At 49.9% G+C, this 13057-nt stretch overlaps 1 protein-coding gene across 13 annotated transcripts in view; it reads right to left on the reverse strand.

The window, feature by feature from the left end:
• Window positions 1–13057, reverse strand: part of NCOA1 (nuclear receptor coactivator 1) — a 156427-nt gene that overhangs the window by 56100 nt on the left and 87270 nt on the right. For all 13 annotated transcript variants that reach the window (XM_025148795.3, NM_001012882.2, XM_046938959.1 and 10 more), the window contains one exon: window positions 1474–1576. In XM_025148795.3, the coding sequence (XP_025004563.1) occupies window positions 1474–1559 (86 nt within the window). In that variant the 5' untranslated portion in view covers window positions 1560–1576. The remainder of the gene's footprint in view (window positions 1–1473; window positions 1577–13057) is intronic.

Genomic DNA, 13057 nt, shown 5'->3' on the forward strand with positions numbered 1-13057 from the left:
GGTGTTCGGAAGTGCACTTGGATCCAACGGGATCGGGGCAGTCGGTGGGACTGGGGGAGGGGGAGGTCCCTCCATGCTGGGAGCCAGAGCTCTGATCCTATGCAGAGAGGGAAGGGCAACCCTGGAGACGACACCTCAGCCTTGCTTATGGGCTTCAGCCCTGCTGCGTGGTGTCTGATGGCTTCGGGCTTTAAAAATACACTCAGGACCATGTCAAAAATCATTGTGCTGGGGTAAGGATGGAGAATCCTTCACCCACCATCTCTACGACTGGTTTGCTCCTCACCCTGCAGAGCTGGAACATTGCTGATGTCTGTTCTCTGGGTGCTCAGTGGTTAGAAAGCCAAACCCAAGAGATCCCCGTGGCTGAGCTGCATGGGCACAAGGCACAGAGCCTTCATCCCGCGGTGAGGATGAGGGGCTGCAGAGCTCTGATTCACACAGGTGTGAAATGACTCAGCCAGAAAGGAGTGTGATCAGTGAAGTATTTGTTAGGAGCAAGGCAGCTACCCACCGCAAGTGCTATCAAACTGTGTCCTGAGATTATTCCTCACTTAACGGCATGGATAAGCCATGAGCTACAAAGGCTTTCTGAGAGGGTGCATGAGCTCCTGTGACAACCAAGAACTGCAATAAACAGAAATCCTCAAGCAACCACTTAATACCTCTCTCCCTTACGCTACTGGAACACTGTAGCCTTTGCACTTGTCTACTGTGCCATGCATGAGCTGTAATTGACAGAAAATACATGCAGAGTTTGCTCAGCACATCAATACTCTGTGCAAAGCAGCATCCCAGGCTGCAGCGCTGGAAATCCATCCTTACTAAGAGACAGCACTGCAATGGGAAGAGATGCACAGGATTCACAGAGAGCCTGCGAACAGGAGATCTAAGACGTGTTAACCTTTAATCAGTTGGCCATGTGAAGGCTCAGTCGTAGCTGAAAGGTGCAAAACACTGCAGTGGGCTGAGATCTGAAGCGCTCTGCACTAGCAAGCAAGTGAAAATAGACAGAAGCAAGAGGGTCTCCAGCAAAGTTTCTGAATATGATGGAAGATGCATTTCTTGGGGACCTGGCACGAAGAGGAGGAAGGCTGGGGATGACCTGAAGACCCCACTGTTGCCCTTTACAGAACTACCTGCTCCAAATTTACCCTGAAAAGCTATCTCAACGCTCCTCCACTTGATTGAGTGCTCTCCATTTATAAAATCAATACATTAACTCGGATAACAAGCCTCTCGTCATCGTTTGCCACCTAACAACAAGCGGAGCAGATGGGGAGCTGCGCTTCCATCATGCTCCATCTTCCACCACAGCCACTGATAAAAGCAAAGCGAAGTTCTGGTGGGAAGTGTGAACGTTTACAAGTGGCTGAAACCCGGCTCCATCTGCTCAAGCAGACGGGGTGGAACGACGCCGTCGGAATGCCAAAGTAGCCGGGGCAGGGGATGGATGTGGGGCGGCACACGTACCTCTGGGCCGTATCGCAGGGCGAGCCCTTCCTCTTCCGCGAGTCGGGGTTGGCGGGGTCTGTCGAGCTGTCCCCAAGGCCACTCATCTTGACCTACTTTGCACCTGGAAATGAAGAGACACGAGGTCAGGATGAGCCAAGGGAGGTTCTATGTGACAGCGCTGGGAAACGCGAACCGAGCTCCCTCCAGGAGGTGACCAACCCAACGCACATCATTCTCGTTGGATTTATGCCTCCTTTGGGCAGTTCGGGGAGGAAAAGGTGTGAAGAGAAAGCAAGGACTGATTGCATTGCCTTCCTTTTGGTGTCCCTTGGTCACCATCTGGCCAAACACCATCTCCATTACATCACAGCCTGAGCTCTTTCCCACATCCCCCATAGACTTTGTCTTCTTGGCCTTAAAAGGGTCCACTTCAATGTTTTGCTTACAGGCTAGCATTTCATTTCATAGAATCCCAGAGCTGATATGGGTTAGAAGGGACCTTAAAGCATGTACCATCCCCTGCTGTGTGCAGGGACACCTCCCATAGACCAGGCTGCCCAAAGCTCCATCCAGCCTGGCCTTGGAGACTGCAGCAATGGGGCACCCTCATCATCAGCCCGCCCCAGTGCCTCACCGCCCACACGCTCATTCATTAATTATGAACCATATTTTTTTATTTAACTGAATGAAATACTACATAAGCACAACAAGGGCAAGGAAGTCAATTAAGGCTTTTCTTTTTTTTCTGTATCTTCACCTTGAGCTGCATTGAAGGGGTTTTGCCAAAGAGCCAACAACACAGCCAAGCCCAGATGGGATTAAATCTGTCTCCTACAGGTTTAAAACTCCCAGAAGACATCAAACCAAAGGGACACTGCTGCAAAGGAATCAGCTGTGCACATTGCTTCACCTCCTTTCCTAGAGTTGTTCAGTGATTTTTCCAGTAATGGCAATAATTCAATACCAGATACTGTCACCCTCCAAATGCTATATTTATTTCTGCATCTTTATAAGTGTTTAGCAATGCGAAAAGACACAATGCCTGGGGAGCAACGTAATGGGACCCCAGACAAGAACTTTGTTACGTGGGTAGGGAGTGAAGGGACTGAGTTATTAAACTCAGTTCCCTCCATTTCTTACATTGCTCTCTAAAAGCTGGAATTTTAACAAGCACTAAAGCACTGACTGATTGCTATAAAACAAACCCTACAAGACTATTCCACAGCCCAGAATGCCAACCCATTTCATTCAGCCAATTCAAGAGATGCTTGCTGCAACAGGAATGCTCTGGACCACCCCAAGGACCCATCTCCATGCTCAGGTCAAGAAAACCCAATATTGACATTAAGAATGTAATGTCCTCCTACTGTAACCATGAGTCCTATTAACTCACACCGCTATTCCAGGCTCTGATCTCACATTATCAGCAGCCTAATTAAAATAACAAATGTTCTGAAAGACCTGGGATGGGGCAGGTAAAGGCGACCACCCAACCAGGATGTTCTGCTGCGAGATGATGACCTTGGCCAGAGCCACCAGATGCCCCAGTGAGGTGAATTAAGGACAACATTGCAGCCTCAGCTGAAATCCTTGGCTTGCGTTAAGCCCTTGATGTAATACGTTCAATGTTTCTTTTTATTGTAAAACTAGTTTATTTTATAGCAAAACTTGCCAGGGCGAACAGGCCAAAAATGTAATCTGCTCTAAAAATAGGAGAGCTGAGCCCTGCTGGACAAGGGCAAGGGTTGTGCTCCCAGCAAGACCGCACCGGGGCATTTCCACAGCAAACCTGGTTTCTAAACACCAACTTCTTGTAAAAATGTTAATATTCTGCTCGCTTAGGAAAGCAAACAGAAGCAGCTGAAGAAAACAAGCTAATTAGTTCACCTGGGAGGAGCGGGGCAGTAGTTTCCAAGCTTCCTATGAGCTCTCCTGGATGCAAACCTACCCCGTAAAGCAATCGCTCCGTGGCTGTCTCTCTTGGTCTAACACCATTCAGGTTGGAAAAGACCTCCAAGATCCCAAGTCCAACCCCAACCCATCCCACCATGCCCACTGACCATGTCCCTCAGTGCCACATCCCCATGGTTCGTCTATAAGTGTATTTCTATACCTATAACAATGACTTCTTGGCAATACCCAATGGCCCTATGGCCCACGGCCAGGCAGATGAAACCACCTCTGATCCAAACCCCCTGCTTCCAAAGTCCTGCTAACGTCTATGGGAGAGAGGCACAATCTGTGGGCTGCTTCTACAGAAGCTGCAACGGTGGAAAAGTCCCTCGCATTACACCCATTTATCAACCCAACACAACCCATCTGTGCACACACAGTCTCAATTAGAGGTAATTAAGAGCATACTCAGAATGTCACAAGGATACATCTCTATTGCTGCCCTCACAAGTTCATCACCAGCTGCTAACCTTAATGTAAGAAACAAAACACTCCTGCAGACCACAGGAGAAACGGCTGTGCCTGGGATGCTGCGAGTCACTGGCTAACACACTGCACGTGGTGTTCCTCTGGGCTTTGGGGTTTCTTTCCTTCAACTTTTCTTCTGGCCTCCCCCCCAACAACAGTAATGATAATGATAAGGGAGAGAGACTTACAGCCCGATTAAACGCTGCCTTTTCGGCTGCTGAAGTTGTCAAAAACAAATGTCACATCTGTTTTGTGCAACGCTCTTTGGGGGTTGGAAAAGAAATCCCTGTGTCCATATGTCACCAGTCCAGCAGACATGTCTGCCTTCCAACTAAATCCTCTTTTCTTGCTACCTTACCCCAATTTCCCTGCCCGTCTCCTCCTGCCTCCTTTGGAGATGCTGCCAGATGGAGCCTTTGGCTCTGGGACATCGATCCCTACCTGCAAAGAGCAGTTTGAATGTGAAAGAGCCTGGGTTCTTGGCAGAAGGTGAGCAAAGCTGGGAGGAAGGTGGAAATAAAAACCAGCAGCAGGAGATCTGAGTTGTTTTCTCTTCCCGGAGGAAGCGTGGCTGTTTGTACTGGTGCTGAGCTCACCTTGCTGTCGCAGAGCACCTTAACAGGAAATGTCATCAGTGGGGTTTGTCTTCTCTTCCACTGCCCATCCCAGCCTCCACATCCCCTCTTGACACCAAGTCATAGAATCATAGAATGGCCTGGGTTGAAAAGGACCAAAATGATCATCAAGTTTCAACCCCCCTGCTATGTGCAGGGTCGCCAAGTGATCGGACCCTCTCATTATTATAATAATTATTACTATGGTAATGACATCACTGCAGTGCTTGAAGCCTCCAGGGACGCCAGCCTGCATCCCCTGTGTCCCCACTACAGGGGGGATCGAGCAGCCCCCATTTCCATGCAGGGATCCAGACAAGGAGAGATGAAACTCACGACCTGAAAACAGCTGACTCAGTCCAAACTCAAAGGCTTCAGCATTTTGACTCGAGGCTCAACGCTGAAGGTCACCGGGAGGGTTTCAGCAACGCCGCATTGGCCCTTTATCCCTGTAGTCATTAGGGCTATGTAGGAGGGAGCTGATGGACAAGGATTTATATCCCCAGCCCTCCAACAACTGGGATCCATCAGGCTGAGGGCAGAGCATCACGCTCCAGCGGCCCCATGTACAGACCCGCTGTCCGTGGCCCTGCGCCCCCGGTGCCTGCAGGGCTGCTGCCTGCTTCGCCTCCCGCCAGCTAAGTGGGACGTGCAGAAATCTTCATTATCGCCGGCTCTGCCGAGGCAGCAGGCTAATAATGAAAGCTGTCAGCTCGGGGACGCGGCGGAGCGAAAGCTCACGGTCTCAATTCCCCAGCAAGCACATGAGTGTGTCCGCACCCACCTGCTGGTTCAGCCCGCGGGCAGAGGGCACGCTCGTGTCCAAAGCCCTTCCACGAAGGTTGTTTGCATTACAGAGAAGCAGAGCTGGTGGGGTGATGGGCTCAGCTCCTTCCAGCATCTCCCGCTGTGCCTGTCCTTCTCCTCATTTTAATTCTGGACAATTAGAAAGTCCTCCGTATCCACCCTACGGAGGTGATGAGCTTTGCTCTCCCAATACAGGCTTCTCCATTGCTCATTTTTCTACCCACAAGAAATATTAAGAGCTGTTTACGAGGGTGGATAGTGATAGGACAAGGGGGAATGGTCTTAAACCGAGACAGGGGAGGTGTAGGTTGGATATTAAGAGGAAGTTTTTCACCCAGAGGTGGTGACGCACTGAACAGGTTGCCCAAGGAGGCTGTGGATGCCCCATCCCTGGAGGCATTCAAGGCCAGGCTGGATGTGGCTCTGGGCAGCCTGGTCTGCTGGTTGGCGACCCTGCACATAGCAGGGGGTTGGAACTGGATGATCACTGTGGTCCTTTTCAACCCAGGCCATTCTGTGATTCTATAATGCTATGGTTTTGCTTTGGAAAGCTACCATGCGCCCTACAGTCAGTGAAATGAAACCTTGGAGCGGAAGGTAATTCTGCACACAGCAACAAACACAAACGTACACAGCAAAGTGAATTCCTCAAGGTAGAGAGCACAAGCCTGCTGAATGTCAGCTCCAAGTTCAACAAGTGCTTGTTGTCTGTGCCTGACGCCTAGAGAACAGGAAAAGAAGGGGAGGGGGGATATAAATCAAGAAGACTGAGCATCATCCTTAAAGAGGTGACGGTCCAAAAGGCTGAGATATTGTGAGTTTTACCACGCTGATCATCTATATTGTTTGCAGCTCACAGACCCATAGCGGCCATTCCCCCTTAGCCCGGGGATAATTCCAGCACCCAATTTGCTTTACAAATGAATGGGAAAATGTGGGAAAGGGCTCTGCCTTAGCGCTATGGAAATGAATAATCCAGCTGTGGGGAATCAATATTTGACGCCTGAGGAGACCTCTGGAAATCCACAACGCCACACTGTTATTTTTCCCAAGCTCTCTTTCAAACCCACCTCAGTCGAAACACAACAGACACGAGGTAAGCGATGTGCTGCTTATTACACTAATTGCAATCATCTCCTTGTTACCTGGTGCTCACCCACATCTGTTTGTCGTAGCCATCTGTTGGCTGTCTTAATTAGATGGCACACTCGTGGGGCAGGGCTGGTGCACCACGTGGGCTCCCAACGCTGCTGCATCCCAGCATCTCTGTGCCCCATGGCATGAAGAGTGACACCGCCGCAAGCAGAGGGCAAAGGAAAACAAAACCAAACCCCAAACCTGAAGGTAAGCTGGGAGAATCCCACTGTCCTTCCAGAGCCAGGGAGCAGCGCTGGAGGACTCGCAGGAGGTCTGCAGCAATGAGTAAATGATTGCCCAGCAGCTTCGGCCGCTTGCCCAAACTTCCCACGGTTGACCTTTCGAGTTGCTCTCAGATTGTTCAGCAGCACAACCAAGAACCAAAATAAAGCCAATCATGGGGGAAAAGGTGAAAACGTGACAACTCCACTACTCTACAGAAAGGACCTCTAGGATCCCCAGGTCCAACCCCAGCCCTCTCCACCGTGCCCACTGCCCACATCCCTCAGTGCCACATCCCTACAGTTCTGGAACACCACCAGGGACAGTGACCCCACCACTTCCAGGGCCTCAATGTCTTTCTGTTGGTGAGGGACCCAAGATGATTCCCATAGCTGAATCAAGAGATAATGTGTGATCATAGCTACACATGAGGACATTAAAGTGCCTGACTTAACAAAATAATAATAATAGGAATGAGCAGAAGCACCTCAGCAAGCATTACTATTTGAAATGACAACCCAACAAGAGCTTCTAAGAGAAATCTGCATGTCAGTATTATCAAGAACAGACTTCTCACATTGCCTTGTCCAGACAGCACAATGTGTGCTTTGCTTTGATATTTGTTAATGGCTGGAAAAGCTCAGTCCTCCCTAAAGGAGCCTCAGCAGCATCCCCCATCCTTCTGGATAACCCACTAGGATCGGTGTAGGAACCACACTGCCATGGGATACACAAAATACCCAAACCTGCAGACATGACAGCCCAGTGCCCCCACTGCTTGACCTCAGCTCTGTCTCCACGTTCTTAGGATGACCTCACTGTGTACTCAGGGCTGAGCAGGAGGGAATGCTGCCACCAAGGCTGGCCTTGATGTGCAACCCTTGGGTTGGATGCCCAGTATAGACCCAAGCCTGGCTGCTGCTCATTCCCTCTCCATTTGTCTCTTGCCAAGACCCTGGACATAAAGAAGCCCAACCCCATTCCAGCAGCACAATGAGCCAATGAAAGATAAAGCTGATCAGGAGACAGATGCCTACGTGTGAGATAAGACGAGCAGACGGAAACTATGTTCAATCTCTATGGCTCATGATTCTGCACCAGCTGAGCTGAGGATGATCAGAGGGCTGGAGCACCTCCCCCATGGGGACAGGCTGAGAGAGCTGGAGCTCTGCTGCCTGGAGAAGAGAAGGCTCCGGGAGGACCTCATAGTGGCCTTCCAGGACATGAAGGGGCCTACAGGAATGCTGGGGAGGGACTTTTTGTAAGGGCACGTAGTGACAGGATGAAGGGAAATGGCTTTAAACTGGAGGAGGGCAGATTTAGACCAGATATCAGGAAGAAATTCTTTACTGTGAGGGTGGTGAGACACTGAACAGGTTGCCCAGAGGCTGTGGATGCCCCCTCCATGGAAGCACTCCAGGCCAGGCTGGATGGAGCTGTGAGCAACCTGGGCTAGAGGGAGGTGTCCCTGCCTATAGAAGGGGGTTGGAACTACATGAGCATAGAGGTCCCTTCCATGATGTTTTTCATCCTCATTAAAAACCCAATAGAAATTCAAATCCCTCCTTACACCAGCTGTTTTCCCCAAACACACCAACTGGTTCATTACAGGGCCGCTCACGAACGTCGGCACGTATTCCTGGAGTGTCTGCATCCATGTCTTTATGTATAAAACCCAAACCCAAGGCACCAAACACGTGGCTGCAATGAGGTCATGCAGTGGATGGCAGAGCTGCAGGGATGCCCGCATCGGTCCCAAACGCCTTTGTGTGCTTTGTGTGCCCTCTGCTTCCCAGCCAACGCGTGGTGGGTGATAAATGGAAACTCCGGTTTGAATTAGCCCAAGTCACAGAAGAAAAACAACAACACGTCGTTTATGCAAGTTTGCATTGTTACCCAAGCCTTTGTGCAATCCAGAAGCAAAATCGGGGCTAAATGTCACATAAATACCAAGTATCTTCCTTTTCAGATTTATAGCAAAAAGGAGACGCAAAGGAGACCCCAGTGATGCTGGATGCTGCAGGGCTTACATCACTCTAAAATCTGGACTTAAGTTCTGTCCAACTCTAATTTCAACTGTTTTTCATCCTGGGACGAGCACTGACAGCACCAACAGCTGCTTTTCTTGCAACAGCCTCATTTTTTCCAGCAGTTTCCATCCTGCTTTGCATCCCAGAGCACCAGAGCAGATCAGCAGGCTCTCCCCTCTGCAGCCACGTCGTTGAAGCTATCCCAAGCAGTGCCGGGGGAGTGCAGGGGCAGCAGTCAGATCTGCTTTCCCCCTGTGCTCCCCCAGGGCTGCATCATGTGCAGGGACAACTTCTGGAGGCAACGAGGCTGGCAGCAAGGTTACATGGGTGACTGCAGTGTCAGAGAGCAGCAGCAGAGATGGAAGAAACCCTTGGAGAAGGTGAGTCCAGGTTAGGTGTGCACAATGTTAATACCACCATTGGATCACTTTGGGCGCTTCAGCCTTTTGCTCCTCCCCTCCTCCAAACTCACCCTTGTAGGACCACCAGGAACAGGAAGCCTTTTGATTCTTTTGATACAAAAATCAAAATAGTTCTGCAATTGCTTTGCACCAATCATGGAAATACACTGCAAACACAAAGCAATGTGAGCCCAGGCTCGAATGAACACAAATGGAGATACAATTTAGTCGCCATCCTTGAGCGCTCTTCCTTGTGGAGCTGCTGGTGCCTCAAAGCCTGCAAGGATCACTTGGCAATGTTTACAGCAGAGATAAGGCACAGAACCTAACTGCAAGAACCGTAACCTTCTTTCCCAGTAGCTGACAGGAAAAGTAGGTTAATTTATACAGCTTCTGAAAGGAAAAAATAACACTAATTCCCTCGCAGTCACACAACATTACACACTAAGTTTCGTATTACGTTGGTGAATTACACTTTGCAATTACACAAGTTTCTCTGTGGGGAGAATGAAGTATTTGGCAGAACGTGCAAATACATCAGGTTCTCATGTAACTCCAATTAAACTACAGTAGAAGCACAAGCACATGCAGCTCCATCAAAATCACCGTGAGCCCGCCTGGGTTGCAAGGGCACCGCAGGCAGCAGTGCAGCTGAGTGATGTTGGGCACAGTCCTACCCAGCGGGGGATATGGGTTCCTTCTATTCAAAATGTGAAGGATTTGCATGAGGCTCTTCCTTCTTATATGCTTAAAGTTGCTAAATCCAGAGCGCAGGCTGCGCTGAGAGTCAAGTGATGCTGGTGACCATCATCAGAAGCACACGTTTTGGGGAGGGAACGGTGTCAAAGAGCAACCCTGGCAGCTCCCAGCCAACTGCCAAGCCACTCAACCCTCTGCAGCACAAAGCATGTTTAATCAGCATTCACACTGCAACAATACAAACCAAAATTCCTCCTTGAAATCCAGCAATTGATGCCTACCATGCCTGTCTTTTATGCTGGGCCAGTTGCAGCTGGAAGCCAGCAAAAAACACCATTATTCCCTCCTGCAGTCCTCTGCAGCAACATGATGGAGGAAGCCCATGGGGTGTTAAGGTGTGCCTGGGAGATGAGTTCAGCAAAGCCAGGAGTGGTGGATCAGATGGAAAGGAGGACACCATACGGGGATTCAATATCAAACAGAGCCATTAAGAAACATTTCTTCTCCAAAAGAGCAGCACAGCTGCCCATGGAGGTGGTGGGGTCACCCTCCCTGGAGGCGTTCAAGGAATGTAGAGATGTGGCACTGAGAGATGTGGGCAGTGGGCACGGTGGGGTGGGCTGGGGTTGGACTTGGGGATCTCAGAGGTCTTTTCCAACCTGACTGGTTCTGTGATTAACAAGGACAGAAATGCCAAGAAGCCGAATGTGTTGGAGGCTACACCTCAGATCTGATGATTAACCTTGGGACTATGCTTTGAAGAAAGCTAACAGGCAGCCACTGCACCAGCAGAAATGTCTTTTTCTCCACCTTTCTTTTGTCCTTGCTATATTTTGTTTAATCACATCTGCCCTACTTTCAGTCAAGTGTGTTGGACTCCTCTTTCCTCCTGCCATCCCCACCAGCAGTGACTCGCAGGTGCTTCTGGCACTCGCTGACAAGAATCAGTGCCGACAGCCGGCTGCTCCCCCATGGAGAGCTTTGCTTCCCACCCCCCTTCTCTGCTTCTCCTAAACCCTTTGTGGGGCTTGTTAGAATCATAGACTATCCCACATTGGAAGGGACCCACACAAGGATCACTGAGTCCAACCCCTGGCTCCACACCCAAACCCTATGGCTGAGAGTGATGTCCCAACGCTCCCTGAGCTCCGGCACTTGGGCCATACCCGCTGCCCCGGGGAGCTGCTCCGTGCCCATTGCTCTCTGGGGCAGAACTTTTCCCTAACTCACACCTCACCCTCCCCAAATGCAGCTCTGTGCACTCAAAAAACTCAAGAGTCAAGAAAACTCTTCCAGTTGTCTCCAAAACGATGACATTTTATCTGCTGGGGAGAATGCTGTGCTGGCCAAAACAAAAGAGTGCATTACAGAGCTTGTTTGAAAAGACTGCCACGGCTTCCTTGTGAATAGATTAATCAATTTTATGAGATTTGATGCTAAATTCCTCACTGACAGCTCGGCTGCTAAAAAGGCAAGCTGCCATGGAAGAAGTCTGGAGGGCGTCAGCTCACAGAGCTGGTGTAACACAAAGCGACCCAAGACTCAACGAGCACACCAAAAACAAGAATATCAAGGGATATATTTTTAACCCGGCCATCACTGTCATTCTATAAAATGATATAGTTAAATTCTGCTTCATCTATCTGAGGATTAACCAATGAGGCAGGGAGAAGGTCCTTGGTAAGTGACCAGAGGGTGGTGACACACTGAACAGGTTGCCCAAGGAGGCTGTGGATGCCCCATCCCTGGAGGCACTCAAGGCCAGGCTGGATGTGGGTCTGCTGGTTGGCGACCCTGCACATAGAAGGGGGTTGAAATCAGGTGATCATTGTGGTCCTTTTCAACCCAGGCCATTCTACGATGCTATGATTCTATGAAACGTCCATGTTGGACAGCACCTTGCTTGCCTCTGGTTTCTTTTCAGCCAATCTTTCAAAAGGCCATGCAGGAAGATGCTAAAAGAAATAAAACCACACACAAAGAAGAACACAGCTTAAAAAAAATAATTGGGTAATTGGATTATTGGTGTTGGAGCAACATCCTGCAGGCAGCTCTGGGCTCAGGCTGCTGTCGGGGTGGGGTAGTGGAGATTGGAGAGGGATCCCACCAGGCACAGAGCTACCCAGCAGGGTGAGAAATGAGCGGAGCCTCATGCCAGATGTCCTTCTCCAACAGATCAGAACTCAGGTGCAAATATGCTTTGTGCTGCATTGGAGCTGCGTTTTGGTTTCTGAGCAGGGATGAGCTCAGCCCTTCCAACTACTCAGCGTGAGCTCCTCTTCTGTCAGCTGGGAGAGGTCGGCAGCCCCGAACCCACCAGGCAGTATGTGAGGGAGCTGGCAGTGCACTCGCAGGGTATCTGCTCAGCTGTCTTGTATTTAATCACTTAATTAGGGATCCGAGAGCTATTGAAATTTGCATACAATACAAGATTTGGAAGAGCTGTAACCATCGCTGAGAACAAAAGCTGAATGCAAAGCAACCCAGGGAGTTGGAAAATAGAGGCAGGAAACAAAACGAAACCCAGTTCATAGAATGATAGAATTACAGAATCACAGAATCATAGAATGGCCTGGGTTGAAAAGGACCACAATGATCATCCAGTTTCAACCCCCCTGCTATGTGCAGGGTCGCCAACCAGCAGCCCAGGCTGCCCAGAGCCACATCCAGCCTGGCCTTGAATGCCTCCAGGGATGGGGCATCCACAGCCTCCTTGGGCAACCTGTTCAGTGCGTCACCACCCTCTGGGTGAAAACAGTTCAACACATTCCTCACCAATAGGCACCAACAGGGAGGAGACCACCCCACTGCGGGGCTCCTCCTGCAGCCCATGGCTCTGGGGGTGTTGTGGCTTTTTTCTTTTTAAGTACTTGACATTGCTCAGCATTATCGCCAGCTCCAGGATATTGGATTGAACTTCTGCAAAACACAGCAGTGGCATAGTAGCACTCGTGGATGTTTGGAAACGGTCAGCAGAGCATGGAGAATGAAGGGCTCAGGTTTGGAGACAGCATCAGTAGCTATCTCTGAGTAATTAGCTAACCAAACAGAATTAGGCACAGTTGAGCTCACCTTCTCAGCAGAACCATATCAACAATGGGTCATAAAAGAGCACCGCGAATGACAAAGCGATTAAAGGGATTTCAAAGGAAAAGATTAAGCCAGCAAAGTTTGTACAGTCTGACCAACCTCAGGGAAAAGGGGAAGCGAGTTGCACCGAGCAGGCCTGAGCTGCACGTTGCATCCTCTGTGGGTCTGCAAAGCATGAGAT

Source organism: Gallus gallus, chromosome 3 (genome assembly GCF_016699485.2).
Source record: "Gallus gallus isolate bGalGal1 chromosome 3, bGalGal1.mat.broiler.GRCg7b, whole genome shotgun sequence".
Classification (NCBI taxonomy): Eukaryota; Metazoa; Chordata; class Aves; order Galliformes; family Phasianidae; genus Gallus; species Gallus gallus.